Source organism: Lepidochelys kempii, chromosome 4, assembly GCF_965140285.1.
Source record: "Lepidochelys kempii isolate rLepKem1 chromosome 4, rLepKem1.hap1, whole genome shotgun sequence".
Taxonomy (NCBI): Eukaryota; Metazoa; Chordata; order Testudines; family Cheloniidae; genus Lepidochelys; species Lepidochelys kempii.
Genome location: NC_136383.1, coordinates 57,955,953 through 57,983,920, shown reverse-complemented (window position 1 = coordinate 57,983,920; position 27,968 = coordinate 57,955,953). Strand labels below are relative to the sequence as shown.

Genomic DNA, 27,968 nt, shown 5'->3' with positions numbered 1-27,968 from the left:
CTCTCTCCATTCTGAAAACGGACCATTTATTCCTACCCTTTGTTTCCTATCTTTTAACCAGTTACCAATCCATGAGAGGACCTTCCCTCTTATCCCATGATAGCTTCAGTCAACATAGTTATGTTTTACCCTGCACACTATGTTTATCCAATTCAAATACATGTTTGAGGGAACTAAAGGCAGTGTTCTCAACAGCAAAACCAACACACTGGTTCACCCTCCCAAAAGGAGAAGAGCCCCTTCTCTCCATCTTCAGGTATCTCCATAAGACACACCTTTCAACCACTAAAAGAATTCAACAGCACACTAAAAAGTAATAACCTAGATTAAACCTAGAACAGGTCAAAGTATGAATATGCTCAAACTAGGGACCCTGATTACACCCAGAGTAGGAAAGAGATCTAATTGCCTCCATCCAGCTAGTCCACAATATGTGTTTTTAGTCCATGTAGTGGTCTTTACAGTGTTAAATATTATATATTACAATGTAAAATATTTTATAAATGCTTCTTGATAGTAAGACACACGTTAGGAGTAGGAAAGGCACAAAAACAGCAGTGGGAGAAAACAAAGGAGGGAGTGAGGCTGACATCTTTAGCCCAAATGGGTTCAGAAATCAGAAACAATTCTTTAATGTTTTAGGGAGAAAAACCTTTATTTAACTAGCAAATTGAAAGAACTAGCTGGAGTTTCATTCAGTGTGAGCCTGCATGCAGTTTTCATACACCAGCATTGATGTGGCGTGGTCAGCACATACAAATTCACTGCATTCTCCACATTGCTTGCAGCTCTTGTGGTCAAATGACCTTAATCAAATGTGGCAGATTCCACTGCCAAGTCTGCAGGGTGATCCCATGGTATCTGTTTTTTTATAGTAGCCAAGGGATGAGAGTGCTGCTTTGATGGGCATGGTGAGATGATGGATATCAAGGATTCTTCTCTTTATATGTGCATCTTCGAGTCATTCTCCTAGACTGACAAGAAATAAGTGCCTTGTTTTGGTTGAGTGTGGTGCTAAGCAGGATCACTGCTGACTCAAATAAGGAACCTGGGATGCCAGCAACATCAAGCATGTTGAAGAAAAGAAATATTGGCCACCTTTGTATCTTGCACCCACAGGAGTACATTCTTGCAAGATGGCCCATGTTGTTGACAGCACTTTTAGTGTCATAATGGAGAATTATGTGGGGTTTCTTTTTGTCTCCTCCTAGAACCTTGTCATGATGCATCGTCGATAGTATTATTATCAACTTGCCCTTCTTTGGAACATAGGAAGCCAGGGTAAGTGGCCCAGCAAACCTGAACACTGATGGCAGTTTTTCTCTGCTCCAACGTGGATGCATCTCATTCTGTACAGCTGACTTGCTCCAACATAAGTCAAATTTTCATTAAATAGATCTTCAGGAAGCTGAACACTGGTGAAGTTATCCCCAACTATGTTTCTTCCAGTCTTATACCAGGGCTGAACATGAGCTCCTCCTATCTGAAAATGAACCTGATGAACAGTCAATGAAAATGTAGTCTTCCTTTTCAGAGCTGCTCTTGACATGATCTGGCACAACGTCACTGTCATTTAATAAGTTGTCATCACAAAACTTCTTACTTTCAGAGTTGCAAATCACTTTTCTAAGATCAGAAGCAAAATATCATGCCCGTTTGTTCACCTTCTTGAATTGTGGAACACGGAAAATGCCCTCAAGAGTCTCCTTAAACTTATGCTCAAATAAATTGGTTAGTCTCTAAGGTGCCACTAGTACTCCTTTTCTTTTTGCGAATACAGACTAACACGGCTGCTACTCTAATACCTAGACAGACAATCCCCTCAAGAATGGTAGGGAGAGAGCCACCATCAGTCCACTGTGCTGAGGATACCAAACATGCCTGGATTTGAAGGGACCAACCTTCCTGGAGTACCTTCTACTGTAGGGTAACTGTATGCAGCAACTGCTGTCACTGCAATCCATTATCCAATTAGCATATGCTAACTATTACAGTACAAGATACTCTCACTAGAAGCAAATGTGCACACAGAGCTACTAAAAACAGAGGACAGTGCAATATGTTTGGGCTACATTTGTACCCCACATACTGTTTTTTGATACAGAAAAATTATTTTTCATGGTAAATTACATTTTATTTATCTGAGCTGAATTGTGTATATGTGCCTAAATAACTGTTTCCTAAAACTGCGTAGTTGGAGGGCCACTGGTTCATGAGTTATCACAACATATATGCTTACAGGCTACAATATTCCCACGAATGTGGAGTAGGGTTAATGGAGCTTTTTTACCTGGAACATTTTTAGGAATATAAAATGTCTGAGTTGCTCAGGAACAAAAATGTTAGAAATTTTGCATCACTGCTTGGCACCTATTTACTTTACAAACATGTTCACTGTTGTTATTTATATAAAACACACACTTACTCCTTCCCCTCTCTGTCTCTGCTGAATGTGCTGTGTGCCATTTTTTGCTAACAGGTCAATCTATAGATCACAGAGATGCTAATCTAATGAAGATAATTATGTCATTCCTCCATTAACAGATATAGTTGTATTTATCTGGCAAGACTACTCACTCTTAACAAAATTTTCCACACCAAATATTTTCTGTCAGAGATCTCTTACTGACTGTTACCAGTTTATTTTTAAAAATATGAAAGACCAATCGGGAGAGCTCCCTAGAGTAAAAGTCTTTTAGCAGTTGATTGTTTGGAAGGGTCTTTAAGGTTGTTGCCTCTAGCCAACTTATAAAGCTGAAGGAATAGATTTTACTGTCTTAAAGATTGTTTTCCCCTGTGAAGGCGGGGGGAGGGAGAGGGCAGTGTGTGCCTCTCAGTTTAGTTCTACATTTTATTTTATCAGTAAAGATAAGAGTAAGGATTACTTACATTGATGTGCAATAGTGTCATCAGAATTTAGGGGCCATTAACAATTTTTATTGATTTACAACTATGGTAAACATCTGCCACAGCACAAAATGTTGATATTAAAGTTCTTTGAATTATTTTTACTGTATTAATTACTAACAAAATTGATTTAGAATTATTTTAGAAGTTATGAGAGACTAATACAGATACAATCCAAAAGTAGTTTGATAGATCAGAGTAAAGGTTGCAAACATTTCTAGTCAACTAGTGCCTTGGAATAAAAAACAAAACCGTTTTAAAACAGCTGATGAGATAAGCAGCTGCTGTGTATGCACACTAACTACTTTACTTAAAAGGATTTTCAGAAGTATGGTTTATTGTTTGGATGATTGATAGTTTTCAATTGGGAGAGTTCCCACTGAAAGAGTCCTATTGTAGAGCTCTAAAAGCTGTTGGTAGGAGCATCTTTGAAACCTCCACTGAGATCATGTTTTTCAAAAAATATATATTTTAAAATTTTTAAATCCCAGACATGCTTCTACCAGCCTACATCATCTCGACAGTTGTCAGCAGGGAATGCTATTGTTCCGGTTTCAGTCTCCTCTAACATCGTATCCCAGTCCTCAAAACTTACCAATGTCTTCCAACAAAAAGTGTGAAGTCAGGAGCTAATTTTCCTAATATTTCTAATGAGTTAATGTAATTTACATCATAAAGAGGAGTAAATTACTATTCTGCTCATAGTTCATCTTTCTGACTTCTACTCTATCCTTAACTTGCCTCGCTATGTCTAGGCATTGTAGTACATGGTCTTTAATAATATACCCTAATTTCAAATCCAAAGAGTGATAGTGCACAATACTGAAAATCTAGGTCTTGAGGCACAGGTTAAAGTGGCATACGAATTTTAATTCTAAGCTATCTTGCTTTCTCGTATCTGAGTCAGCCCTTTCAACTGTAATGTAATGTGTTAATTTACTTGCATATGCCATTCTAGACGAACCCATATGTTCAAAAATATGAATACTAATCTACTTAGAAAACACTGTTGCTGTTTCATTTTCTGTCCTCTCTTACACTTTGTTCATGCTCTAATTTGATTGCTAAATCAGTTTTCTATTGTTTTTTCTCTTGAAATTGTTTTTGCATAACAAATCAAAATTTGTTCAGCATAGATGAGTTTGAGAAAGACATGCTTGTCAGATATGGCATATATTCAGTTATTAATTTTTCTGCAAATGCTGCTGCTAATCTGCTGTACTCTCAGATGAGTGCCTATTTAAAGTCATCAAATGTTATGGTGCCCATTAGTAAGAATCTGAAGTAAGAAAATTACCAGTAAAAATTCCATGTTTACTTAGTAAATTGATGTTTACAAAATAAAATATTGGTTTACAGCCAGGATTCTGAAATATAACATTGTGGCAGATGAACATATAGCAGTAATAACCTTTGGACAATAAGCAAAGCGATGTATTTTAGAGAAAGTTGCCAGTTGGTGTTTTTTGGTTTCGTTCTCTCCCCCACACTCTAAGTAAAGTTTCTAATAGAACAGTGAAATTCTGATGGCTGAACTTGGACATTTCATTTGAATACTCATTGGAGTGAGTACTCTTGCACTAATCACTGTGCTCTCGACACATTCTAAATTGATTTTAAAACAATGTACAATTTTTAACTATTCATGTTGTATTTTTATGTTATAGATTATACTCCTCAATACAATAGATAAAGTTGTCTACTGGCACTTGAGTTTGGGTTCTAAACATTTTCCATCAATTTTATTTTGCTTAATTTCCAATGATTATCACAAAAACCCTAACAAATTATTTTGTGGGGTAAGGTACTTACCCATAGGAAGCCTAAACACACTATCATTGGGTATCCTGCATACTGGCTTTTTGCAAAGTAGCTTTATAAGTATTGTATACTAAAATAGTACAAACACTGAACATATCTTTCTCTCTTATAGAGCTGGAGTGGACCAGAGAAGTTACTTGCTTTAGATGAACTCATTGATAGTTGTGAACCAACACAAGTGAAACATATGATGCAAGTGATAGAGCCCCAGTTTCAACGAGACTTTATTTCCTTGCTCCCAAAAGAGGTGAGGATGATCAGTTAATGCTGGGCTCTGGGTGCTGTTTGACTATGTAACGCATCATCTATCACCTTTAAACATTTCCATGCTAATTATGATATTCAGTATTGTCAATGTAAACACTGTTAATTGGTGTTAGAGTACTACAAGTTGACAAACTGCCATGTCTTAATTATGTAATTCTCAGATTAATGTATGCTTCTGAGCTAAAGGCCAGATTTTTGAAGATATTTAGGTACTGTGTGGGATTTTCAGACGTGCCTATTTGCATCTTTAGGCATCTTAAAATCTTCAAAAAATCTGTCCAAGTGACTTTTTTTCTACTACTGAGATAAGTTCCATGTTGTACTATAAGTCATTTGAGTTCTTTCAGCTTAGATAGGTTTTCTTTAACCACGTTTTCCTTCTGGTTATTTAGTGTCTTGTCTCTTGACTGATTTGCCAGATTTAGTCTTGCATATATTCTGTATCATCAGCGTATATGTTTTGATCATCATCCCCTCCACATTTTGAGGAGACAATAAAATACTGTTCTATAGAACTATTTCACATTAAAAAAAAGTCAACATATACAAATTTATTCTTGATTTGTAATATGCACCTATCATTCTCCAAGTGTATGCATTATTAAATCTGCATTAAGTCTGTTAGTGTTACTTATATAATTAAAAGAGAAAATTCCCCAGCAACAAGGACCCAAAAACGCCAATCCCCTTATTCTAACCTCCAGGCAATCCCCTGGGTAAACAAATATCTTTCAATATACCCTGCAGGCAGTGATGAGCTGCCAAAATCTTAACAACTGGTTCCCTATAAAAAGTTCTGATTTAAGGGATGTGCCTCTGTCCTGCCCCCTCCCACTCCACCCCCAGGCTCCATCCTGCCCCCCAGGCTCCATCCTGCCCCCCAGGCTCTGTCCTGCTTCTTCCCATTCCCACAGGCTCTGTCCTGCCCCCATGCCCTCCCCAGGCCCATTCTCCATCCCAGGTGCCTGTTGGTGGAGCAGGAGTCTTGCAGCCCTTGCATCAGTGGGGTTGCTCCCGGCATGTGGGGCGGTGGCTCCCTGCAGGCAAAGGCAGCCGTCTGCCCGACTCCCCACCGCAGGATGTGACCACCCCCGAGCGGCGGAGGCCGGACAGCTCCACAGCACAGGAGTGGGAGAGACTGGGGGGGTGGGGGGCTTCCCCCAGCAAGCCCAAGGCAGTCCCCAGCCATGGCACCAGCCAGCCCTGCCCAGTTCCTGGGGCAGAGGAGGCTGCTGCTGCCAGGGGCCTGGCTCCCCGGCCCTATGCGGTGCCCAGTCACATGGTGCCTGATCTCCCTGCCCAGTGCAGCTGGTCGCGCTTCCTGGGGCAGGCAGGAAGCAGCATGGAGCTTGGCCGCGGCTGCTGAGTGAGGCGGCATCGGATCAGCCTCTGCGTGTGGGGCCCCGGAGCGGCTGCCTGGATAGCTGCGCAGCGCAGGTACCAGCCGCAGCATGGCCCCTGCCCCGAGACAGGACGCGGGGCCCCGCAGCCCTTCCATAGCCCCATGCTGCTCCATGCACCCCCCTCTAGCACCGAGCCTCTTCTCCAACCAGGGCCAGCTCTAGGATTTTTGCCGCCCCAAGCAAAAAAATTTTTGGCCACCCCGCTTTTTTTCATGCTCCGCCCCAACTCTGCCCCTTCCCCAAATCCCCGGCCCCACCTCCTCCCCCAGGCGTGCCGCATTCTCCCCCCCCATTGCTTCCTACGGCTCGCCCCCACCCCCCACCCCCCCAAAACCCCCTGTCCTAGCTCACCTCCGCTCTGCCTGCTCTCCTGAACATGCTGCTGCTTCGCTTCTCCCCCCTCCGTCTCAGGCGCGGGAGAGGCAGCACATTCAGGGGAGCAGGCGGAGCGGAGGTGAGCGAGGGTGTGTGGGGGCGCAGGAAGTAACGGGGTGGGGTAGAGGAACCGCTCCCCGCCCCAGCTCACCTCCACTCTCCCACTGCCGCCTCCCCTGAGCGCGCCGCCGCTCAGCTTCTCCTCCCTCCCTCCCAGACTTGCCGTGTAGGGGGGAGAAGCTGAGCAACGGCAGCACGCTCATTTCTAGGGGCGGCATGGCTGGCACTGGAATGCCACCCCTAGAAATGTGTCGCCCCAAGCACCTGCCTGTTTTGCTGGTGCCTAGAGCTGGCCCTGTCTCCCTTCTATAACACTGAGCCCGACACCATGCACCCTCCCTAGCACCGCAAGTCGAGGCCCCCTTGGCCTGGGGGGCTGCCCCAGCCTGGCTGGGACTTTCTGGGGCAGCGACTGCCTATCCAACCCCCCCGCCCCATCTCCTGACCGCCCCCTCCAACTGCTCCCTGCCCCTTATCCAACCCCTCCTCCCAGCCCCCTTACCATGCTGCTCAGGGCAGAGTGTATGGATGCCGCGTGGCCCGCTGGAGCTCGCAGCCCCACCCCCATCCCCCTTACCATGCTGCTCAAAGCGGCAGGCGCTGCAGAGCTGCCCAGGAGTGGTCCAGGGCGCTGGCAGCGTGGCACGCTGAGGCTCTGCAAGAGGGGGGAAGGTGGGAGAGGGGCCAGGGGAGCCTCCCTGGCCGGGAGCTCAGGGAGCCCTAACTACCAGTTCTAAAACTGCTTCTAAATTTAACAACCGGTTCGCGTGAACTGGTGCGAACTGGCTCCAGCTCACCACTGCCTGCAGGTCAACAACTCAGACTCTTGTCAGGTCAATAGGGAAGCATTCTTAGTAGTGTTATGTTGGTGTTAGAATATGGTCTACTATGTTCCGTATTTTCTTCATGTATATTAAGACTGTTCTTATGTTCCATTCTCTGGCATTCCTTAGAAAGTCATGGCCCCTCTTTTCCTTTCATGTGCTAGTATATTATCTTCTTAACTGAGGAAAGTGTCGGAGCTGTCCTTTGGCATTAAGTGGATCATTTTTGTTAGGGGATGGAAGTAATATATACTATGAATATTAACTAAATATGCACAGTGGATGTAACTAATATTGACATACGTGTTTTCTGCACCCGGTTTCTTTGAAATCCTTTACTTGTTTGTGAGGAATACTGTGGGGAAAGAAACATACCATGTTGTGTTATTCCTAGTGAAGCTGCCCGAAGCCGTCTGTAGTTCAGAAGCACAAGAAGGTTTTTTTTCTCAAAACTGTCCCTTCTGCAGTGATCTGTTAGCCACTGATGTGGATCTGCTGCTTGGCCCCTGTCTTTATCGCTCTGTTTTTCATTTTCAGTGATTGGATGGATGTGTGTTACTTCTCTCAGCAGAGGAGCAGTGTCAGTAGAATCTTGAATATCTCCAGAAACTGAGGACTCACATCCTTGATTTTGTTTTAGATGTCTTCTGTTGCTCATCCAGGACTGATGTTCAGGAGATTTTATAATATATGACAGTGGAGCAGATTGTATGTAGCGGTCTAGTTTTATTTTGTTCACCATTTGGTTTAACCCAGCCAACTGGTGACTAAATTAACTCAGTAACCTCTAATGTTACCATCTAGATAAGTTAAAATTCTACTTTATTTCTTAGTACTTAATGGGAGTTTTAAAATGCACCACATAAACTTACTGAAATCTACAATCTACATCAATATAATTTATTTTATCCCTTATGCACCCTAGTATTCTATAAAACATCTCATAAGAATATTTTTGCATTCTGTTCAGTAAATAGGTTATATACCTGTTTGATCAACTGCATTTGCACACTGTTCTTCAACTCAAGCACACATGGAACTCAACTGTTCTACTGTTTAAGCTCTGCTGAGTGGAACATAAGCATGGCAAGATAATTTGCTCCACGGGGGTCATCTTATGCTTACTATAGGAAACAAGCTTAGTTTTCAATTTTACAATTGGGACAGTCACTATATGTTTGTGTGTTTGCTGTGATAACATTGCACTCAACCCAGTATCAGTTTTGAAATTCATTTTTTGGTCATTTGTTTCTATTGGCACAAACTGTTTCTACTACAGAAACTTACTTTGTAAATTTACTCCGGAATCACAAACCTGTGTCTTTGCCATTTGTTTAGCTGGGTGTTCTGTGTAAGTGCTTTATTGTGCATTTTTAATTAGACTTCAGGTTTTACTGCTTGCTCACTTTTATTTAGGAAGCACATTTTTTTCACTGGTCCCACATATATCCCCACTGTTCTTTGCACTGTCAAATCCATTTCCCACAATAACTTTGCTTTGTTCTGAATATTAGTTAAATAATCAAATATTATAGTATACCACAAACTAATCATCTCTAATTCGTTTCTGATAACTTATAATTTGCATAACTTAATTATATAGGTCTGACACTCAGTAGACAATCCCGACACCTGGCACCTCGTTTCTTTTAAAGAAAATATTTCCCAGGTGACATTTTTGCATGGATCTCAAGGTATTATTAAAACAATTTTGTCCAGGAGTACTTTGCTCCTATAGAAATGTACTGTAGGTCTCTAATACTTCTGGGCTGTTTGATATTTCAATTTATTGTTTTAATACATCTATTTTGACTGTCTGCATCTCAATCACTGTGTTCAGTGAGTGACAGTGTTTATTCTCCTACCTCTTTACAGTTGGCACTATATGTGCTTTCATTCCTGGAACCCAAGGACCTTCTGCAGGCAGCACAGACATGCCGTTACTGGAGAATTCTGGCTGAGGATAACCTCTTGTGGAGAGAGAAATGCAAAGAGGAGGGTAAGGCTCAGGAAAAATGCTAACATAGTGGTAGAAGTAGCTATGGGTGTTCATTTCATTTATGTAAGAAGCTTAACATTTTGAAAAAGGAATTCAGTTCAGTGTAAATTTGTTACTAATGCTTGACCTCTGTAATAAGTATCTTTGAAGCAGAGGTAGAAAATATTTAATGTGATATCTTAAAATAAACTGCAGTTAAATGTTAACATTATATCTATAAAAAGGTTATATGTAGTATAAAGACCTATATATGCTGTGTCCATTTGGTATATTATATATACTATAAAATGATTTTTACAATTTAGAGTAAATTTTCATACAAACTATCACAGAACACATTATAGTTTCTGGGAGAATAGAAAGAATACTTTAAAGAGTTTGGGTACAGTGATTCACAGTGACAAACAAAGGGAAAGTGATGTACAGTGAGAGCAAAAGGCACCGAATTGTGAAATTGATAAAGGTACAAGTAAGTATTCTTGCAGTAACAAGGGGAGAATAGAATGATGTAGTAATTAGGAAAAAGTGAGAGCAGTGTGGTCTAGTGCCAACTGTAGGCTAAATGAACAGGGAGGTTTCAAGGTTAGACTTGAAGAAAAGTGGTAATTTAGTGGCTCAGATGATAGACACAGAGTTTCCATAAACAAAAGGGGATGCAGCCTACACTGGTGTGGCAGAATCCCTGTAAAGAGTCGAAGAAGAGCACTGTGAAATAGGCAAGATAATAGATTTGTATAGGGGTCAGAGAGAAAACAGCAAGACCTTGGAGAATTTGAAAAACATGTAGATCTATTTTTACTTGCATGAATAGGGAGCCAGTGTAGGGATGGAGCATGTGGATACAATCCTTCTTTGAGTCATGGTCCTTGTGCGTATTCCACTCTAGGTGTCCGTATGCTCCATGCACCTGAGACTGGACGATTTCTGCTAGCAATGTCCATTGGTCTGTGCCTGCACCCCTCATTTCCTCATGCCTTAAAGCAAAGGCATGAAAGGTGACTTGGACCAACTGCCTTTCCATTTCTTTTTACCACCCATGGTCTAAGACAGAACCCCTCTGTGTCCACGGTATTAGCTAGTGTTTTTCTTCTTCAAGCTTGTTCTTACGTGTAAATAGTTTTTAGTGTAATTTTTAGTAGTTTAGGATTAGGGGTTCCCCCATGCCACCAAAGCTCCTCTCCATAAGGGGTGCCTAGTTATGTCCAGGGCCCAGGAATTGTGTGTCCTGCCCCTGGACTTTTCAGTCAGTGAGAACGACAACAAATACCTCTCCTGCTTCAGGGAAGCTTTATGTCCCCTCCAAGTGCAGCATCTGCTGGTTCTTCCCAAGCTGAACCTATCAAGTCCATGAGTACAGGCTCTGAAGATTCCTAGTGGCCTGCATGATGAGGCCCCACTCCGATCCTTCCTCTGCCCCATTTGGTGGCTATCTGCCTTTTTTTTCCCTCCAGGCTTGGCATCTCATAACATCAGACTGATGTGTTCTGGAGATTATCACGAAATGGGTACACAGTAGAGTTCTTTTCCCTCCCCCTGTCCCTCTCCAGTGACCACCCCCGTCCCACAAGAGGATTCTCAGACAAGGAGTAGACCTTATACTCCATCTGGGAGCCTCCTTCTTGAGCACAGGAGAAAATACTCAAGATATTTCCTCATCCCCAAGAAGAAAAGAGGTTGATACTAGCTGTCAGACAACTAAATGTCTTTATCTGCCTTCTGAGATTCAGAATGATCACTCTGGACTCAGCTCTTGATTTAAAGGACGGTTATTTCCACATAGACATCTATCATGCACGCGGGAGATTCCTGAGTTTCATTGAGGACCTGGACCACTACCAATGCAGAATGCTCCCCTTCAGCCTCTCACCAGAACTGAATGTATTCACTAAAGTGCTATTGCTAGTGACAGCCCATCTCCACTGTAAGGGGTCTTCAGTGTTCCCCTACCTTAAGGGCTTGTTTCTCATGGGAGAGCTCTACATGGTGTACAGGAAACCAGACAGTCCATACTCAGTCTCCAAATAAAAGTAGAAAAGTCAGTTTTAGCTCCCACACTGACTACAGACTTTATTGGGGCAACCTTAGATTTAACCAGTGCCAAGGCATCCCTACCTCAGGACAGATTCCTACTGAATGAAGGATCTCATCATGCAGCATCACTGGAGCCACCAGATGACCGTTCAAACTTGTCTAATCCTCCTAGGTGACATAGACTCATGTGCCTACATGAGATCTTCACAGGGCTTCACCTTTGATGCTTACAGGCCAAAAAAGGACAGTCTGACAAACTCTCCCCACCCCCCACCCACCCCCAAAAAAAACAACCTCAGGCGCCTCTCTCCTGAGAAGTGAGAAACAGGCTTTGTCCCTCCCCCAACCACAAAAAGACTGATCACAAACGCTTCCCTACCAGAATGGAGAGCCTAGCTGGACGAGCATGTGGCACAAAGTATCTGAACCCACCAAGTATCCCACCTACACGTAAACTTTCTGGAGCTGTGTACAATGCACAAAACCTGTAAACAATTTCTGCCATTTCAGAGTCATAGAGCTTAGGGACCACCAGATCATCTAATGTGACTTCCTGTGTCTTACAGGCCACCAACATCACCCTGTATGAGCACACTGAGTCCAACAACCAAACTTAGACCAAAGCATTGCAGACCACAGGAGACTGCCTGTGACATGTATCTTGAGAATAGGAGGATAGAGGTGCACCAGTGCCCCACAATAAAAGGGAAATGTTTGATGATGATTTTGGCAAGTGATCTGCACATATTGCAGAAGGTGGCCAAAAAACAAATACAAAACCCACAACAACCCCAAAACCCAAGGTCACTGCCAGTCTGACCAAGGGAAAATTCCTTCCCAGTTCCACATATGGCAACCAGTTAGACCCTGAGCACATGAGCCAGTACCAGCCAGCCAACAACCTGCGAGAGAGAGAATGCTTGATGCTATCTCAGAGCCCTGTCCATCACCTCTCCAACCATGGCGGTCCTTGAGGAAGGAGATAAAGGAAAAAAAATACATAGGGAGGGGAGTGGGATGGAATACCTTTCTGATCCCTGAAGGTGAACAGCTGAAACCCTGAAACATGAGCTTTTAGGAGCATAAGACATAAACTAGAAGTGGACCCCAAAGTTGTTGAGCTCTGCCTCTCACCATCACAGGCAACCCTGTCATATAATCACACTCATAAATCTGTCCAGTTCTTTCTCAAAACTAATTTAGTTAGCTGCCCCCATTTATTTGGACCTTATATGCCCATATGTGGGGTGGTTTGACTTTTTGTCCTCTGGGTATATAGACTGTGTAGGCTGAACTATGGGCTCCTGTGTAGGCAGCTGAAACAGATCTGTTTGTTGGTGCCTTGGTAAGGACCACATGGCTCTGGCACTTGGAGCTTAGATCAGCCCTGCTGATTAAAGTCTGAGTGGTTAATTGCTCTCTGGTGATGTGGGGCAGAGCTGATCTAATCAGGGAAACTTGCTAGGCAAACTCAAGAGCTATGAACAGAAGAAGCTAATAAGAGAGTCTGAGGGAGTTTAGAGAGAGTGAGAGAGGCTTTCCTTGCAGGTTTGCTCCCACATGTGCTTCAAGATGGCCAGCAATGGAACAGTGGTGGTGTCCTACAGTGTATGTGACATGTTTTCTTTTCTTGCTGAAGCCAGAGGGGACTTCCTACGCATGAAGTGCAAGTTGGTGGCTGTGCTGGAGGAGAGGAGCCTTGGAATGGAGGGCAGGTAGAGATATTATTGAGAAGCTGAGGAGTTTCTAGACAGCCAAGTTCAGGAAACATCAGTATGCCAGGTTCAAAAAAGAAAGAAGCTGGCCACCAAGGAGTCAGAGGAAGAAGATGTAAGAGAGGAGGCCTAACAGTTCATAAGGTGCAAGAAGTCATGGCAGCATTCTACACAGACAAAGATGAGTAGGCTGCAGCCACCAGAGAGAAGAGGACCAGGAGGAATTCCACACAGCTAGAGGTTTCCAGTAGATACCAGGTTCCTAACATGGAACTGTGGAAGATATCTCTGAAGATCCAGCTGGTCCAAGGGAATGGTGGGATGTACGGGACATACCTGTGGATGGGAGCTTGGCCCAACCTGTAGAAACCAAGCTTACCCACAAACATATCTCCAGCCGTCCAAGGGAGACAGACCATTTTTGTTGAGGATTCAATACTCAGAAGAATTCAAAGAACATCCTGCAAAGGACAGATTGGCAAACAGAATGGTGTGTGTGTGTTCTTCCTGGAGCCAAGACATGAAATGTAATTCTAAGACTGCGTAGGCTTTTGAAGTCAATGGGCAAGGATCCATGGATGATTCAAACCGGCAATAATGACACTGTTGTTTGATATCTCGCAGATGACAACTGACTTCAGGAAAAGAATGTCCAAGTGATTTTCCTTGAGATCCTTTCTGTCCCAGGACTGAAGGAAGACAGAAGGTAGAAGATTCTGGAAGTGAAGTGGTATAGGGTGAATGGGTTTAGTTTTGGAGAACATTTGGTCCACCTTCTGTGGGGAGAGAGGACTTGTATAGTTTAGATGTCCTCCACCTCAGTAGAAGAGAAACCAGCCTCCTTAGGGACAGCATGGGTAGAGAAGTTAGGAGGGCATTAAACTAATAACGAAAGGGAAGGGTAAAAAGAGGAAATATATGATTACTCGGTTAGCACAAAATTGAGATGTTGAGAACAAAATCAATCCAGATAACCAAAGGACATGAAGGGAAGAAATTCTTTAATTCCATATACACCAGCACTGGGAGCCTGGGTAACAAGAGGAATTAGAATTGCTCATTTATGAGCATGAATGAATTTAGTTGGCATGAATGAAACCTGGTGGGATGATTCGTGTGATTACAATGTTAAAATCAATGGTCATAATCCATTTAAGAAAGGGGAGTGGCACTTTGTCAAAAATGGCATTACCTGTTTCCGAGTCCCTCGTAACTCAGAAGAAATGATTGATCTTGAATGCTTATGGATCAATATCCTAACAGAGCACAAGATGGGGTATTAGTTGGTGTCTCCTATAGACCACCAAATCATACCTGGGAACAGGATGACCAGCTCCTTACACATCTATTTATAATGTGTAGGAGAAAAGATGCAGGATCCTGGAGAAATCTGTTTCAATGACATATTGGAGATCACATACTACCACAATTAAAATGTCCTTGGAATTTCTAAATATTATAGATGACAATTTCTTAACTCAAAGTGTTGCATCCAACATGGGGAAAATTTTATATGAGACTTTGTCTTGATAGATAAAGAGGAACTGATCATAGAACTAAAAATTAAGGGTAGCTTAGGTTCAAGTAATCATGACTTGATCACATTTATAATTTGGATACAGAATAAAATGCAGACCAGTAATATGAATACTTGGTGCTTTAAAAGTGCTGGTTTCACAAAGCTGAAAACAATTGAGCAAGATCAGCTGTGATGAAGAATTTAATCAGAAAAATGTGAATGATAATTGTGAATAAAATAAAAAAAATATATATATAGCAAATTAAAATAAAGAGGAAGTTGATAGTAATGAATAGAATTGAAAATCTAGGAAGTGTAAACAATTGATAGGGGAAGCAAAGGGACAAAAGGAAAAATATATGGCAGGCAGAGTTAAGGACAAAAAGTATATTGGGAACAATACGACTCCTAGCAAAAGTATTAAATAAATAATTGTTCTGTATTTCGGAAAAACATAGATGACCCAGTCTTATCATATGACAACATATTTTCCCTTCCACTAGTATCTCAGGAAGATGTTAAACAGCGGCTACTAAAGACAGACATTTTAAAATCAGCAGCTCCAGCTAACTTGCATCGAAGAGTTTTAAAAGCGCTCTCTGGGGAGTTTGCTAGACAATTAGTGTTGATTCTCAATAAGTCTTGGAACACTGGAAGAAAGCTAATGTTGTACCGATATTTTAAAAAGGTAAACAGGATGAGCCAGGTAAATTTAGGTCCGTCGGTCTGATATCTCTCCTGGGTAAGACAGTGGAGCAGCTGATATGGAAGTTAATTCGTCAAGAATCAAAGGAGGGTAATATAATTAATGCCAATCTTTGTGAATTTATGGAAAATAGATCTTGTCAAACTATGCTGATTTTTTTTAACGAGGTTACGAGTTTGGTAGACAAAAGTAACAGTGATAGAACATAAGAACATTCCCAACTTCTAGCAAACAGAGGCTAGGGATACCATCCCTGCCCATCCTGTCTAATAGCAATATGTTGATATAATATGCTTAGATTCTGTAAGATGGTTGACTTGGTACAATGTGACATTTTGATTAAAAAAACTAAAATGTTATAAAATTAAGAGAAAAGTTGTGTTCAAAGGCTGTACAATCCATCTTTAGCAACAGTATGAAAGATTCCACAAGGAGATACATTATGGAAGACATTTTCTTCAGCATCGTCTGATACCCCTAGAAGGTGCTAAAATCCCTGCTATTCTGGATTACCTCCTCTCATTAAAAACATTTGAGTCTTTTTCTCACCCTCCTTTGGGTGCACTTGGAAGCTATTATCACCTTTCATCCCCTGATGACAAGTGTTTGATCTTCACCCATCCTATGGCCATACCAAAATCGACGCTGATGTGGGACCTCAACCTAATCCTGTTGGCATTGACAAAGGCTCTGTTTGAATCCTGAATGTCATGTTCCTTCATCATCCTATCTATGAAGAATGCCTTACTGGTTGCATTCACCTCAGCCAGGAGAATAGGTGAACCAGAGGCCCTCATGGCAGACTTATCTTTACAGTCTTCCATTGGTACAGTTTCCTTAAGATTACACCCCAAATTCATCCCCAGAGTAATCTTGAAATTTCACCTAAATCAGGTCATATACTTACCTGTTTTCGGCCTGAAGCCACATGCCACTAGAGAGAACATGACACTGCACTCTGGGTGTCCATAGAGCATTGGCATTCTAATTACAAAGGACAAAACCTTCTTAGAAATCTCTTTAAATGTTTGTCATCTTTGTGAACAGATGAGGGAGAAGCCGTATCTTCACAGAGGGGCTCAAAATGGATTTGAGACTGCATCCTTCTGTGTTATGAGTTAATAGCCACCCCTCTCCCTCAACGAGTGAGGGCCCACTCCATCAGAGCCCAAGCTGTCAGTAGCTTCACTTTGAGATATCCCTGTTCAGCAGATCTGTAAAGTAGCAACACAAGGCTCTCTGATCATGCCTCCACAAAACAGTACATTGCAACCCTCTACGACAGCCACATCTTTTGGCAGAGCAGTCCTTCAATCCATAGTACAGAAAGGTGTCTTTTGGACCTTCCTCCTGAGTTAATACAGCATGTGAGTAATCTAGAGTGGAATACGTGTCGGGACCCTCATTCAAAGAAGAAAGAAAGGTTACATACGTAACTGGAGTTCTTAAAGATGAGTAGTCCCTATCTGTGTTCCACTACCTGCCATCCTTTCTTTCTATTGTGAGCCTTATCCTATGGTTATTTGCAGTAGAAAAGGAACTGGTGAGGTGGTCGGTCCATGGTCATCACTTATGCCCTTGGTTCAGAGCACAATGAGGCAAGGGGTGGACCAACAGACACTGGTAGCAAATTCTTTTGATGTCAGGCACATGGAGCACATGCAAACCTAGAGTGGAATACAGCTAGGGACTACATATCTCAAAGAACTCCACTAACTGCATACAAAGTAAGTAACCTTTCCTTCTTCCTAGCATGTCGAAGTGACATGACTACAGGGTTCTGGCCCTGGACCTTGGAGATACATACACAGACAATCATCCTTCCCTGAAATTTAGAGAGTAGGGCTTTAGGAGAAATCCATAAAAGGGCACTAAAATATAATAATGTATGAATCAACCTGTAATTTTTAAAGGCGCCTGAGGTAGCGAGGTGCCAAATCCTATTGGAATGGGAGTTCTCTTATCCCATTAGCCTCCTTTGACAATCCCTGCCTTTAAAGGTTTCACTGAAGACAGGGCCAAAATAAAGATATATTCTTGTCTTGTTCTTATGATGACAGTATTGAGAAAAGAAAGATGAAAGAGTGGGGGTTCAAGAATGATTCTGTAACTTCTTGGGCTTGGAAACCAAGCATGTTTGATTAAGAATGTCAGCAGGGATGAGCACCAGAGAGAGAACTCTTTTCCCAGAAAATGTATTTCAGACTTTGAAGCACTCAGTAATTTGAAGAACAGTTTAGTCAAGACTGGCAAATATAGGTACCAGAGAATGATTTGAGAAGAATGGAGAAGTGGGAGTCATCCATGTACTGGCAACGACCAAGACTGAAGCGAATAATTAGATGAACCAGAGGAAAAAGATGTATAGAGAAGGCAAGTGGGCTACAGACAGAAACATAACGTATTCATTATTAGAAAGGATGAAGCAAAGCTGCAAAGCCTTCAGCAAAAATATGAAAAAGGACCAATTACACAATAGTGGTAGTTCTAAAGAAAAGGAAAAAGATCTAGTATAGGGAGGAGGGCAGGCTGACATCCCTGAAGCACAGGACAACAAATGAGGTTGGGTTGGAACAGTATTTGGTGCAAAAGTGATTATGTCACCATAATATATGAAGTCAGTGGTGGCTTTAAATTTTGGGGGTGTTATGAGTTTTGAAGTTTGGTGAAATTGACAAGATTTTCTTTTTTTTTTTATTTTTAAATTCATTTTAGGGATTGACGAACCATTGCATATCAAGAGAAGGAAAGTATTAAAACCAGGCTTCATACATAGCCCATGGAAAAGTGCTTATATCAGACAGCACAGAATTGATACTAACTGGCGGCGAGGAGAACTTAAATCTCCTAAGGTAACCATTTCTGAATTATGTACATATCAAGAATTAAGTAGGATCAGTCTGTCAGCTGCTAGTTTTGTTTTGGACTAAACTAAATCATTTCTGACATCCAAAAAAATTCTAAAAACTGTTAAAATAACTTGAAAAGTGGGTGTTAAACCCCTTTGTGCCAGTTTTTTTCTTAAAAATTATCAGAAGGAGAAAGTCATGTATATTTTACAGTGCAGAAAATTATGTATGTTTCTACCTATCCTGTTTTAAGCCAAATGAAAACTTCTGAGCATCTGTAAAGGGGAACATCTGTAGTTGTCCTTCTAAGGGTTGGTAGGAGAGCCTGGGCCCACCCACTCCAATGGGCTCCAATCCAAGGCCCTAGTGGTAGGCAGTTAAGTCCTGCATCCTGGTGCGCTATACAGCTGTCTTGCAGGATCACTTCCTACTAAGTCCCTGCTCTTTCCACAGGACAAATTAAAATATTTAACATAAGATAAAATTTCTAATCTTCAAAGCGTCACCAGTCCCTCTGCAGGCTTGGCAGGTCACAGTAGACGGGCCTCAGGCAGCAAGAGCTCCTATAAATTCTTTCACAGGAGCTCAGGTCAACTTACCTCCACTGTCTGCCTGGTACTAAGATACTCTGCTTCCCTTTTTAAGTGCCTCCAGTCTGTGCAGGCTTTATAAGTGTGGTGGGGCAAGGCCATCTGGGACCAGATCAACTCCTTAACCTCTTCCTTTCCACTGTAGGGTTTGTATACCTCACTCCAGCACCATATCAGAAAATCAAAGTATAGTTGCTGCTTGTAGAGTTAAATCCCACTGCTGTGGCACCATGCACCACCATTTTCACTGAGGCCCCCATCCTGGGAACGTTTATACTGATACTTAACGTTACACAGGAAAGTACTCCCATTCACTTCAATAGGAATACTGGTGCATAAAGTTAATCGTGTGCTTAAGGTATTTTTAGATTGTGATATGAAACTAGTACATAAATTCTGATATTTATTTTCATTTCATGTCTTCTTTTTACATACATTTTTATAACTTTTTAAAAGTAAAGGAAATTCCCTTTTTAAGATTTCATTGCCTCTGAAAATAAAAATGAAGTACTATAATATTGATGAAAATTGTTTCATTTAGCCTGATAACATTAGCAGGGTATGCCCACATTTTAATGATATTGATACTAGATTTTACTCTCATAATGTGCTTTATTTATGCAATAATGTAGCAGTCATATCATCAAGGCTGATTGTGTCTCTGGCTGTCCTTTATACATAAAGAACAGCCAGAGACTTACACTATTCTTTTTAGAGAAATTCTGTGACTTTTCTTAATTCTTGTACAGTAGTCCAAAAAATTAAGCAAACAAAACAATACAGGAGTTACCTAAAAAGCTGAGAAAAGTTCCTGCTATTTGAATATCTGCAACTTTCTGTGTTTCTGGCAACAGCTCTGCATTTTTTGTCATATCGTGCTGTGCTGGAATTATTAAAATGGTAGCCCCAGACATTTCCCAGCTTCCCATTTCATATCAAGAGACATTTTGAGAAGTATTCAGATGTTTTTAAATAGTAAATTCCGTGTTTAATTTGCATGTTCTGATGTAATTGATCTTTACTGTAGTAAAAATAATCTGTTGCAGTTTTCCATAAATCAAACACTGAAAAAGCCATTTTTATTCACAAACATGGAAATACGTATTTTCTTCTTATTCAGCCAAACTAACTTTTGTTTCTTTGTAACTGGTAAAGCTTTCTATAGTTCTTATTTTGGATAGTATCTGGTACCTAGTAGATCAGGAGGAGTGGGGTGGTTAAGAATATAGGTACACATTAAGACTAGTTCATAAAAATAAAAAAAATGCATTGGATAAGAGAAACAAATGTTCTGTTCGTAGGTAAAATGTTTTCCATGAAATTATTCTCATGCTTTTAAATATTTTATTTAGACGTTTTTAAAATTATTTTTTAGAATACAGTGGTCTATCCAACGTGTTATCCTAGTTTTAGCAATCATCTATCTCAATTATTTTAGAAGAAGGGTAAAAATAGCATTAATGCACCTGGTCAGCTATGCAATACTATATCATGGATGAAATTTTATATCAAGGAAATGTCTTCCTGTCTCTAGCTAGTAATAAAATAGATCTGAAGTACAAGGACTGATGACAATTCAATTTTTTAATCTAGTTACAATAATTTATACACCCTTCTTGCTGATGTACACCATTCTGATTTGCTTTTCTGTTTATCTTCTAATCTTTTGGCTCACATTGCAACACACATTCTCTATTGTCAGGTGCTCAAAGGTCATGATGATCATGTAATCACATGTCTACAATTCTGTGGTAACCGAATAGTCAGTGGTTCTGATGACAACACATTAAAAGTTTGGTCAGCAGTTACAGGCAAGGTAAGTTGGTAATTGCTGTTAAGATCCAGTGAAATGGACATTGGTACAGTAGTATCAAGTTTAAAAGCGTGTTACTAATTTATCCTATTTCCCAGCATCTTATGTCTTTGCCTTTACTGCTGTCTGGTGCAAGACAAAGATAGAATATTAGAAAATATTTGAGCAATCTTTCTCCGCGCCGAAATGTGTCTACTTTATGAAAGTCACCTTGATGTGAAATTATAATGCTGTTCATGTTACCATTGGCATATATCCTTGTTCTCTTGGCAGCTGCTCTATTCTTGTGGAGTCATTTTTGACATTGATTACAGAGAATTTATACACATACTACTTTATCTTCCCTATCGGTTAATTCATCCTGACTTTAATCCCATGGATCTTGTTTCTGGCTAATGCTTGTGGCTTCCACATTTATTTATATGTTTAAGTTTTTCAAATGTGTATTTTTTATTGGCTATAAATAGCCTTAGAAGAGACTGTTTATTTCCCTTTATTCTAGCAACAGAGTATCTTCTAATTTCAACGGCCCAAATGTTGATAGTGGCAAGCTTAAAATATAAAAGATATCCACATTGTAATATTAGTCTTAGACGTATTTAAAGGTTTCGTGTCTGTCTTTGCATGCCTCGAAGTGCCTTGACTGGATTGTAACTACAACCTTACGGAAGAATAAAATAAAATGTGGTATGCAGGAAGCCACACCCAATTCAGCTGGCTTCCCTTCACTAAGCCTAGTTCATGAAAGAAACCACGGTGCAATTTTAACATTCTTTCATCAAAAAGGACAAGATGGAGTTATTCTTTAATGAAAAACATTTGTTTTGTACATTCTTCCTCCTCAAAAATATAATGTGCCACTGAATATATTAAATTAAACATGACAGGTTGACTTGTCAGCAGTTTTAAGTTCTCAGTAACATCTTCTCTAATGATTAAAACATCTTTATATGAGGGATGTTTATGCCAAACCTTAAAGAATATTCAGAAAGTGTTGCATCCAACATGGAAGAATTCTATATTTGACCTCATCCTGACTGAAAAAAAGAAATTGCTCACAGAATGAAAAATTTAGCGGTCGCTTTTATGCAAGTGACCATTACTTGATCGTATTTGTTACCTACAAACAGAATAAAGTCCAAACCAATAAAATATATTCTTACTGCTTTGAAAAAGCCAGTTTCACAAAGCTGAAAACAATTCCAAGCCAAAACACATGGGAAAGAATTTAAACAGAAAAATATGAATAATTGGAAACTGTTCAACAACATTTTACTTAGTGCCCAAAAAGCCACAATCAAGAAAGTAGACAACACTGATTAAAAAACAAACTGGCTTAGAAGCGAAATGAAAGCAGCTATTAAAATAAATATATATATGAATAACCAATGGAAAAGGGAAAGTTGATATCAATGAATATAAATTAAAGCTAGGAATTGTAAAAAAAATCGATAAGGGAAGTAGAAGGACACAAGGAGAAGTTTGTGGTGAGCACCGTTAAGGACGATAAGGATCTGTTTAAGTACATTAGGAAGAAAAGGAATCCTAACAATGGTATTGGTCCATTATTAGATAGAAATGATAGAACAGTCAATAATACTGAAAAGCCTACATGTTCGATAAATATCTGTTCCATATTTGGGGGAAACAGATGATGGATTTATAAAGTATGATGATGAAATACTTTCCATTCCAGCAATTACTCAGGAGGATGTTACAAGTATCTAATAAAGTTAGACATGTTTTAATCAGCAGGTCCAGAAACTTGCATCCAAAAGTTTTAAAAGATTTGGTTGAGGCACTCTCTGGATTGTTAATGCTGATTTTCGTAAGCCTTGGAACACTGGGGAAAAAAGCTAATGTTGGGCCAGTATTTAAAAATTGTTCCTGCCCCATTGAGGGTAATTAACCATTAGAAAAACCTTACCAAGTGTTATGGTGCATTCTCCATCACTGGAAAGCTTTATATCAATATTGGATGTTTTTGCAAAAGAGATGCTCTAGTTCAAATAACAATTAATTCAGAGAAATCCTATGGCCTGTGTTATACAAGAATCAGACTATATGCTCACAGTGCTCTGGCCTGGCCTCATAATATATGAACTGATTAAATTTCTTTCACTTTCTTCCAAAATACTAACCATACATAATATTTTTCAGTGTTTAAGAACACTAGTTGGACACACAGGTGGAGTCTGGTCATCACAAATGAGGGACAATATCATTATTAGTGGATCTACAGACCGAACACTTAAAGTATGGAACGCAGAGACTGGAGAATGTATTCATACTTTATATGGACACACTTCTACTGTGCGTTGTATGCATCTCCATGAAAAAAGGTAAATGTTTACTTAAAATTAGATATCTTTTTTGCCTCTTATTCTGTGATTTTTTTAAAAAAAGGAAAATGTACCTAAAATGTCATTAAGTAGTCCTAAAACAGTAAAGGTCTGTGCAATATAAAAGCTATAATATTCAGTAAAAATATTACAAAAATTAAATTTATTCACTCAACATGAAGAAAAAAGAGCAGCTGACTGCAAAAAGAAAAGGTCTGAGAGAATTAACCAAAGTACAATAAGACATAAGCCTCTCCATATACAGTCAAATAGTTATCTATAACTTTTTCAAAGTTGTTTCAATTATTGATGTGATCCATTCTGCTATGCTACGCTACGAACAGTCCTTGTTTTTAACTTATTTTTGTCCATTTTGTTGTAAACCTTTACCTATTTTAAAATTACCTTTCAGAAAATGTCTTTGGACTTGAATATATTTTATTTAAATTTCTTTTACACTGTTATTTCATTTCAACAATAGTATATCAATTCAAGAGACTTTGGCTGAGATGTTATAGTTACTTGTTTAAAGCTTTACATTGATATGTAGTTGTGTCTAGAATGTTGTCTTGGTTATTCATCCCGTCTTCTCCTTCTAAGAAAACTAAGGTTTTTCTGCCCAGATAGTTAATGGAATTACAGTAATCTTCATTACTATTTGTGGTTCCAGTCTCAGTAGGTTCAAAACATTTTAAAAACTGATATTTACTGTACAAATCAAGTGACATAAATGTTGCATAATGAAGAAAAGCCTCCAAAGAGGGTTAAAAAAAATAAAAATTACTGGGTAAGTGTAGTGCTCACTAAAGCAGGACTATATTATTGGCTTGAGCTAACCATATGTAAAAGTAGGTGGTAATCTGTCACATGAAGCTCTCCCAACCCACCTCAGTCTTGACCCGCAATATCTTGTTGTTCAAGTTTGCGTCTCTCCTCTTAAATACTGACTGCCAATCACACCAAATAGTTTGGTGCTGTGATGATGAACAGGGTGGGAAAACCTAACATGCTTTAACTTTCAACCTGAATAAGATGCGAAGCCAAGCCAGCTCTTCAGAACCAGCCAGACTAGTACCCAGGCCACCTCGCCTTCCAGAGAAATAAGTTCAGTTTAACTGTTTTATGCACAAAAGGTTGATATATCAGTCTTCCTGCTTTAGCATACGTGATACACATAACATGGAAGTTTATATGCTAAGTGTAGTTTTTGTTTGTGTTTCACCAGAGTTGTCAGTGGGTCTCGAGATGCCACGCTGAGAGTTTGGGACATAGAGACAGGCCAATGTTTACATGTTCTGATGGGACATGTAGCTGCAGTCCGGTGTGTTCAGTATGATGGCAGGAGGGTTGTTAGTGGAGCATATGATTTTATGGTCAAAGTGTGGGATCCAGAGACTGAAACCTGTCTACACACACTGCAAGGGCATACTAACAGAGTCTATTCATTACAGGTAAGTGATTTGCATCTAGTGCTCTAGATTCCCTTGGATACAATATCTTTATTGTTAAACTACTAAAATTGTGGGTACTTGCTAATCTGCAGATGCCATCCTAGAAAACTCATAGAGATTCAGGTTACCCTCATGCTACATCTTGTCTTCATTTAGAATGGGAGCCAAAATCCTAGTTTGGGGCTCTGAGAGCTGCCACAGTACAAATTAATACGATTTTTTTTAAAAAAAATCACGTTGTTTATTGTACATTTATTTTTTCTTTTGCTGTGAACATTCTTGTGTTCAGTGTCCCTGTTTTTCATAGCTTATCAGCACCTGAGGAGCTAAATCCATGCTAACTTAACCAAGAGTAAGGTCCCTTTGATAGTCTGAAAGTTCATGTATTAGTATTCTAGAATTTTAATCTTAGAGAAGGAATTTAGTGCTGAGGTATATGGGGTAGTGCTAGACTAGTTCAATGTGTGTTGCAGTAGCTAGAACATTCATGTGCTTCGTCATGTGGACTATTTTACGGCCATGAAAAAATTACTTCCTTCCCCAAAAAGCTGTAGTATTGATCTTTAAAATTAAACCAGAGCTTGTCTCTCTTAGTCCAAACTAAAGAAGAATGTGCTTAGTAAATAAATGCTGAAAAGACATATATCCACAAAAAGGAGAAAGCGGGCTGCTTCTGGTATTTACAAAAGACAAGTCACTTTTGGCAGCTTTGTATGATTGAATTTTTCCTTAATCTGATGTTTGAAAGGCGATTGTGTGTGTCCTCTAGAAATTGCATTTATTGAAACATAAGGGGTTAGTTGGCATGTTGTCCCTTTCGGTATACAGTTGTTGGGTTCCTGGCTAGCAACACTTCATGGATTGTTATAAAAAGGAAAACAGTGGTTAATATTGTGTGTATGTGGACCTAGGATTTTAATGGCTGTTAGTGAAGGGTTCTGATCAGCTTCCTGCCTACCTATGCTAGAGGCCACATTTACATTTGGAAGGTTTTGCTGGTGTAACTGTACCAGCCCAGTAAAGTATAATCAGCAAAGCATTCCTAATGTGGACACTTTTGCTGACGTAGTTTATTCCAGTCACACCTCCATCTCCACTCCAGCAGAAGTGCAGTTTTGCCGTAATAACTGAGTCTGCACTAGGGGCTTTTTCCAGCACAGCTATGTTGGTCACAAATCACATCTCATCACACCCCTCACTAATACAGCGATGCAGTAAAAGTTTGTAGTTGGAGACCTGTTGTGGATCCTCCTTTACCTTTTGACCCACCCTGAACATCCTTGTTTCTCTCTGCAGAGCTCAAACAACTTCCAGTCTGAGAAGGGATTTAGGGATTCATTTTATGCTAGGGCTTGCTGGCACCACAGTCAGACAGGGATCTCAGACTCAAATATTTTCTGTTCAGTTTGCTTGAATGTTTAGCTATGTATAATCCTATTCAAAGAGAGGGTCAAAGTAAAGTGTCTATCAGTATGTACTTTTCTCCTTAGTCAAGATTAAGATCTGTAAGTGCTGAACTGCAGAACTCCATAGGCCTTGTCTACACTAGGAAATTATACTGATGGCCCTATCATTAACCACGCGCACCTGATGCTGTGTTAAACATAAGGCTTTGCACTGAGTTCAAAGTTGTATTTAACATTATTAGGCAATGTATTCTACCATAATGTAATTTCCTAGTGTGGGGGATAGTGCAAGGTCATAGTGTATACTGTCTTATTTTGTGAAACTCTGAATTAAATGCAAGTAGCACGCCTCATGGGTTGATTTCCCCCCACAGTGTGACTGCTAAGAGCTTAATACAATTGCATGTAATGTATTTACCTTTTCTTTAGTTTGATGGCATCCATGTAGTGAGTGGATCTCTCGACACTTCAATCCGAGTTTGGGATGTGGAGACAGGAAACTGCATTCACACATTAACTGGCCACCAGTCATTAACAAGTGGAATGGAACTGAAAGACAATATTCTTGTGTCTGGGAATGCAGATTCAACAGTCAAAATCTGGGATATCAAAACAGGACAATGTTTACAGACATTGCAAGGTGAGCTTATGCTATCCAAATATGAACACATTCATTCAAAATACTAAAAGGCTGGTGCAATATTAGTGCACGTCAGTCCTTAATTTACCAATTGCTTCAGTGCTGAGAGCTGCTGAAATAGTTAACTTAATATCAAAGTACTTGTTCCTATCTGTTAAATCTGAGCATTTCTACTTCCCATATATTGCTAGAGGACAAAATTCGCTTTGGGGAGACTGTTTTAATTTTAGGTCAAGTCAAGCTGTGTTTTAAATCTACAGTCTCGTTTAATGCACCATTCTGAAACGGGGAAAGGAAAAGATTCCAACCAGCATTTAAAAATAACCTGTACATAAGGAAAACAACTGCTGATCATTTAATGCTCAAAAGTTGGCCATGGCGACAGCTGTACTATCTTTTGTATTTGTGAAATTATCTTTCTGTGAATTAAATAAACCTTTTTTTATAATTAAATCTAAAATAATTTGCCTATTATGGAAAGACAGCTGTTCTGATAGAAATTTGCTATCTGTATATTAGACTAATAAACCACAAAAATATGTAGGAAATGGCATCTCAAAACAGCCAGTCAACTTAGTTATTTAGGTCACTTGGACATTTCAAAGCCTCCAGACTAATTGGGTTGGGAGGCAGTGAACACTGTCTGTTACAATAAATCAAGAAAAAGGAATGGAAAACATACCCTCCACTGAAACACAGGAGAGAGAGAGAGAGATTTTAGATTTCATTTCAACTGTTGCTGTGCACATGTACACACATTCACTTATTTTCCTAAGCAAGTCTTTTGTAATAGCCTTCCCTGGCTTTTGCCTGCCAGCTCTGGTTCTGGGAGAAAACCCACTTCACTAAAAAGCATCCTCCACTGCTTTATCATACTTAATTACTGGACAAAACAAGCTCTGACCTTTTAAAGGACAATTACTATGGGATGGCTTAAGGGAAAAAAGGCATGTAAAGAAAAAGAGTTTTGTTGTTTGAGTTAATATTTAACTATGACTTCAACTGGAGTTTTCTTGTCTGTGGGAATTCTGTAACATTCCACCAGAAGGGATTTTAAATTAGAAGAACGCTTTGGCAACAGCACTATTTCCTACCATCAAGGTTTAGCAATGACCTAGGAACCAGACCATGCTTTCTTCCCAAAATGGGGTGGGAGTGATAATTATCTATTCTGTGATCACTTCCTTCTACTAGGTAAGTTTATTTTGAACCTGTGAGGACAGGATTTTTCAATATCTGTACTAGTCCTT

General features: G+C 40.0%; 1 protein-coding gene across 7 annotated transcripts in view; it reads left to right on the top strand.

Annotated features, from left to right (window-relative positions):
• FBXW7 (F-box and WD repeat domain containing 7) overlaps positions 1–27,968 on the top strand; it is a 283,622-nt gene that overhangs the window by 241,863 nt on the left and 13,791 nt on the right. For all 7 annotated transcript variants that reach the window (XR_012158599.2, XM_073341352.2, XM_073341354.2 and 4 more), the window contains 7 exons: positions 4,841–4,975; positions 9,533–9,656; positions 18,343–18,479; positions 20,769–20,882; positions 23,040–23,221; positions 24,447–24,672; positions 26,508–26,718. Coding sequence is in view for 6 of the 7 variants with exons in the window: in XM_073341352.2 (XP_073197453.1) it covers positions 4,841–4,975; positions 9,533–9,656; positions 18,343–18,479; positions 20,769–20,882; positions 23,040–23,221; positions 24,447–24,672; positions 26,508–26,718 (1,129 nt within the window). In the remaining variant the exon portion in view is untranslated. The remainder of the gene's footprint in view (positions 1–4,840; positions 4,976–9,532; positions 9,657–18,342; positions 18,480–20,768; positions 20,883–23,039; positions 23,222–24,446; positions 24,673–26,507; positions 26,719–27,968) is intronic.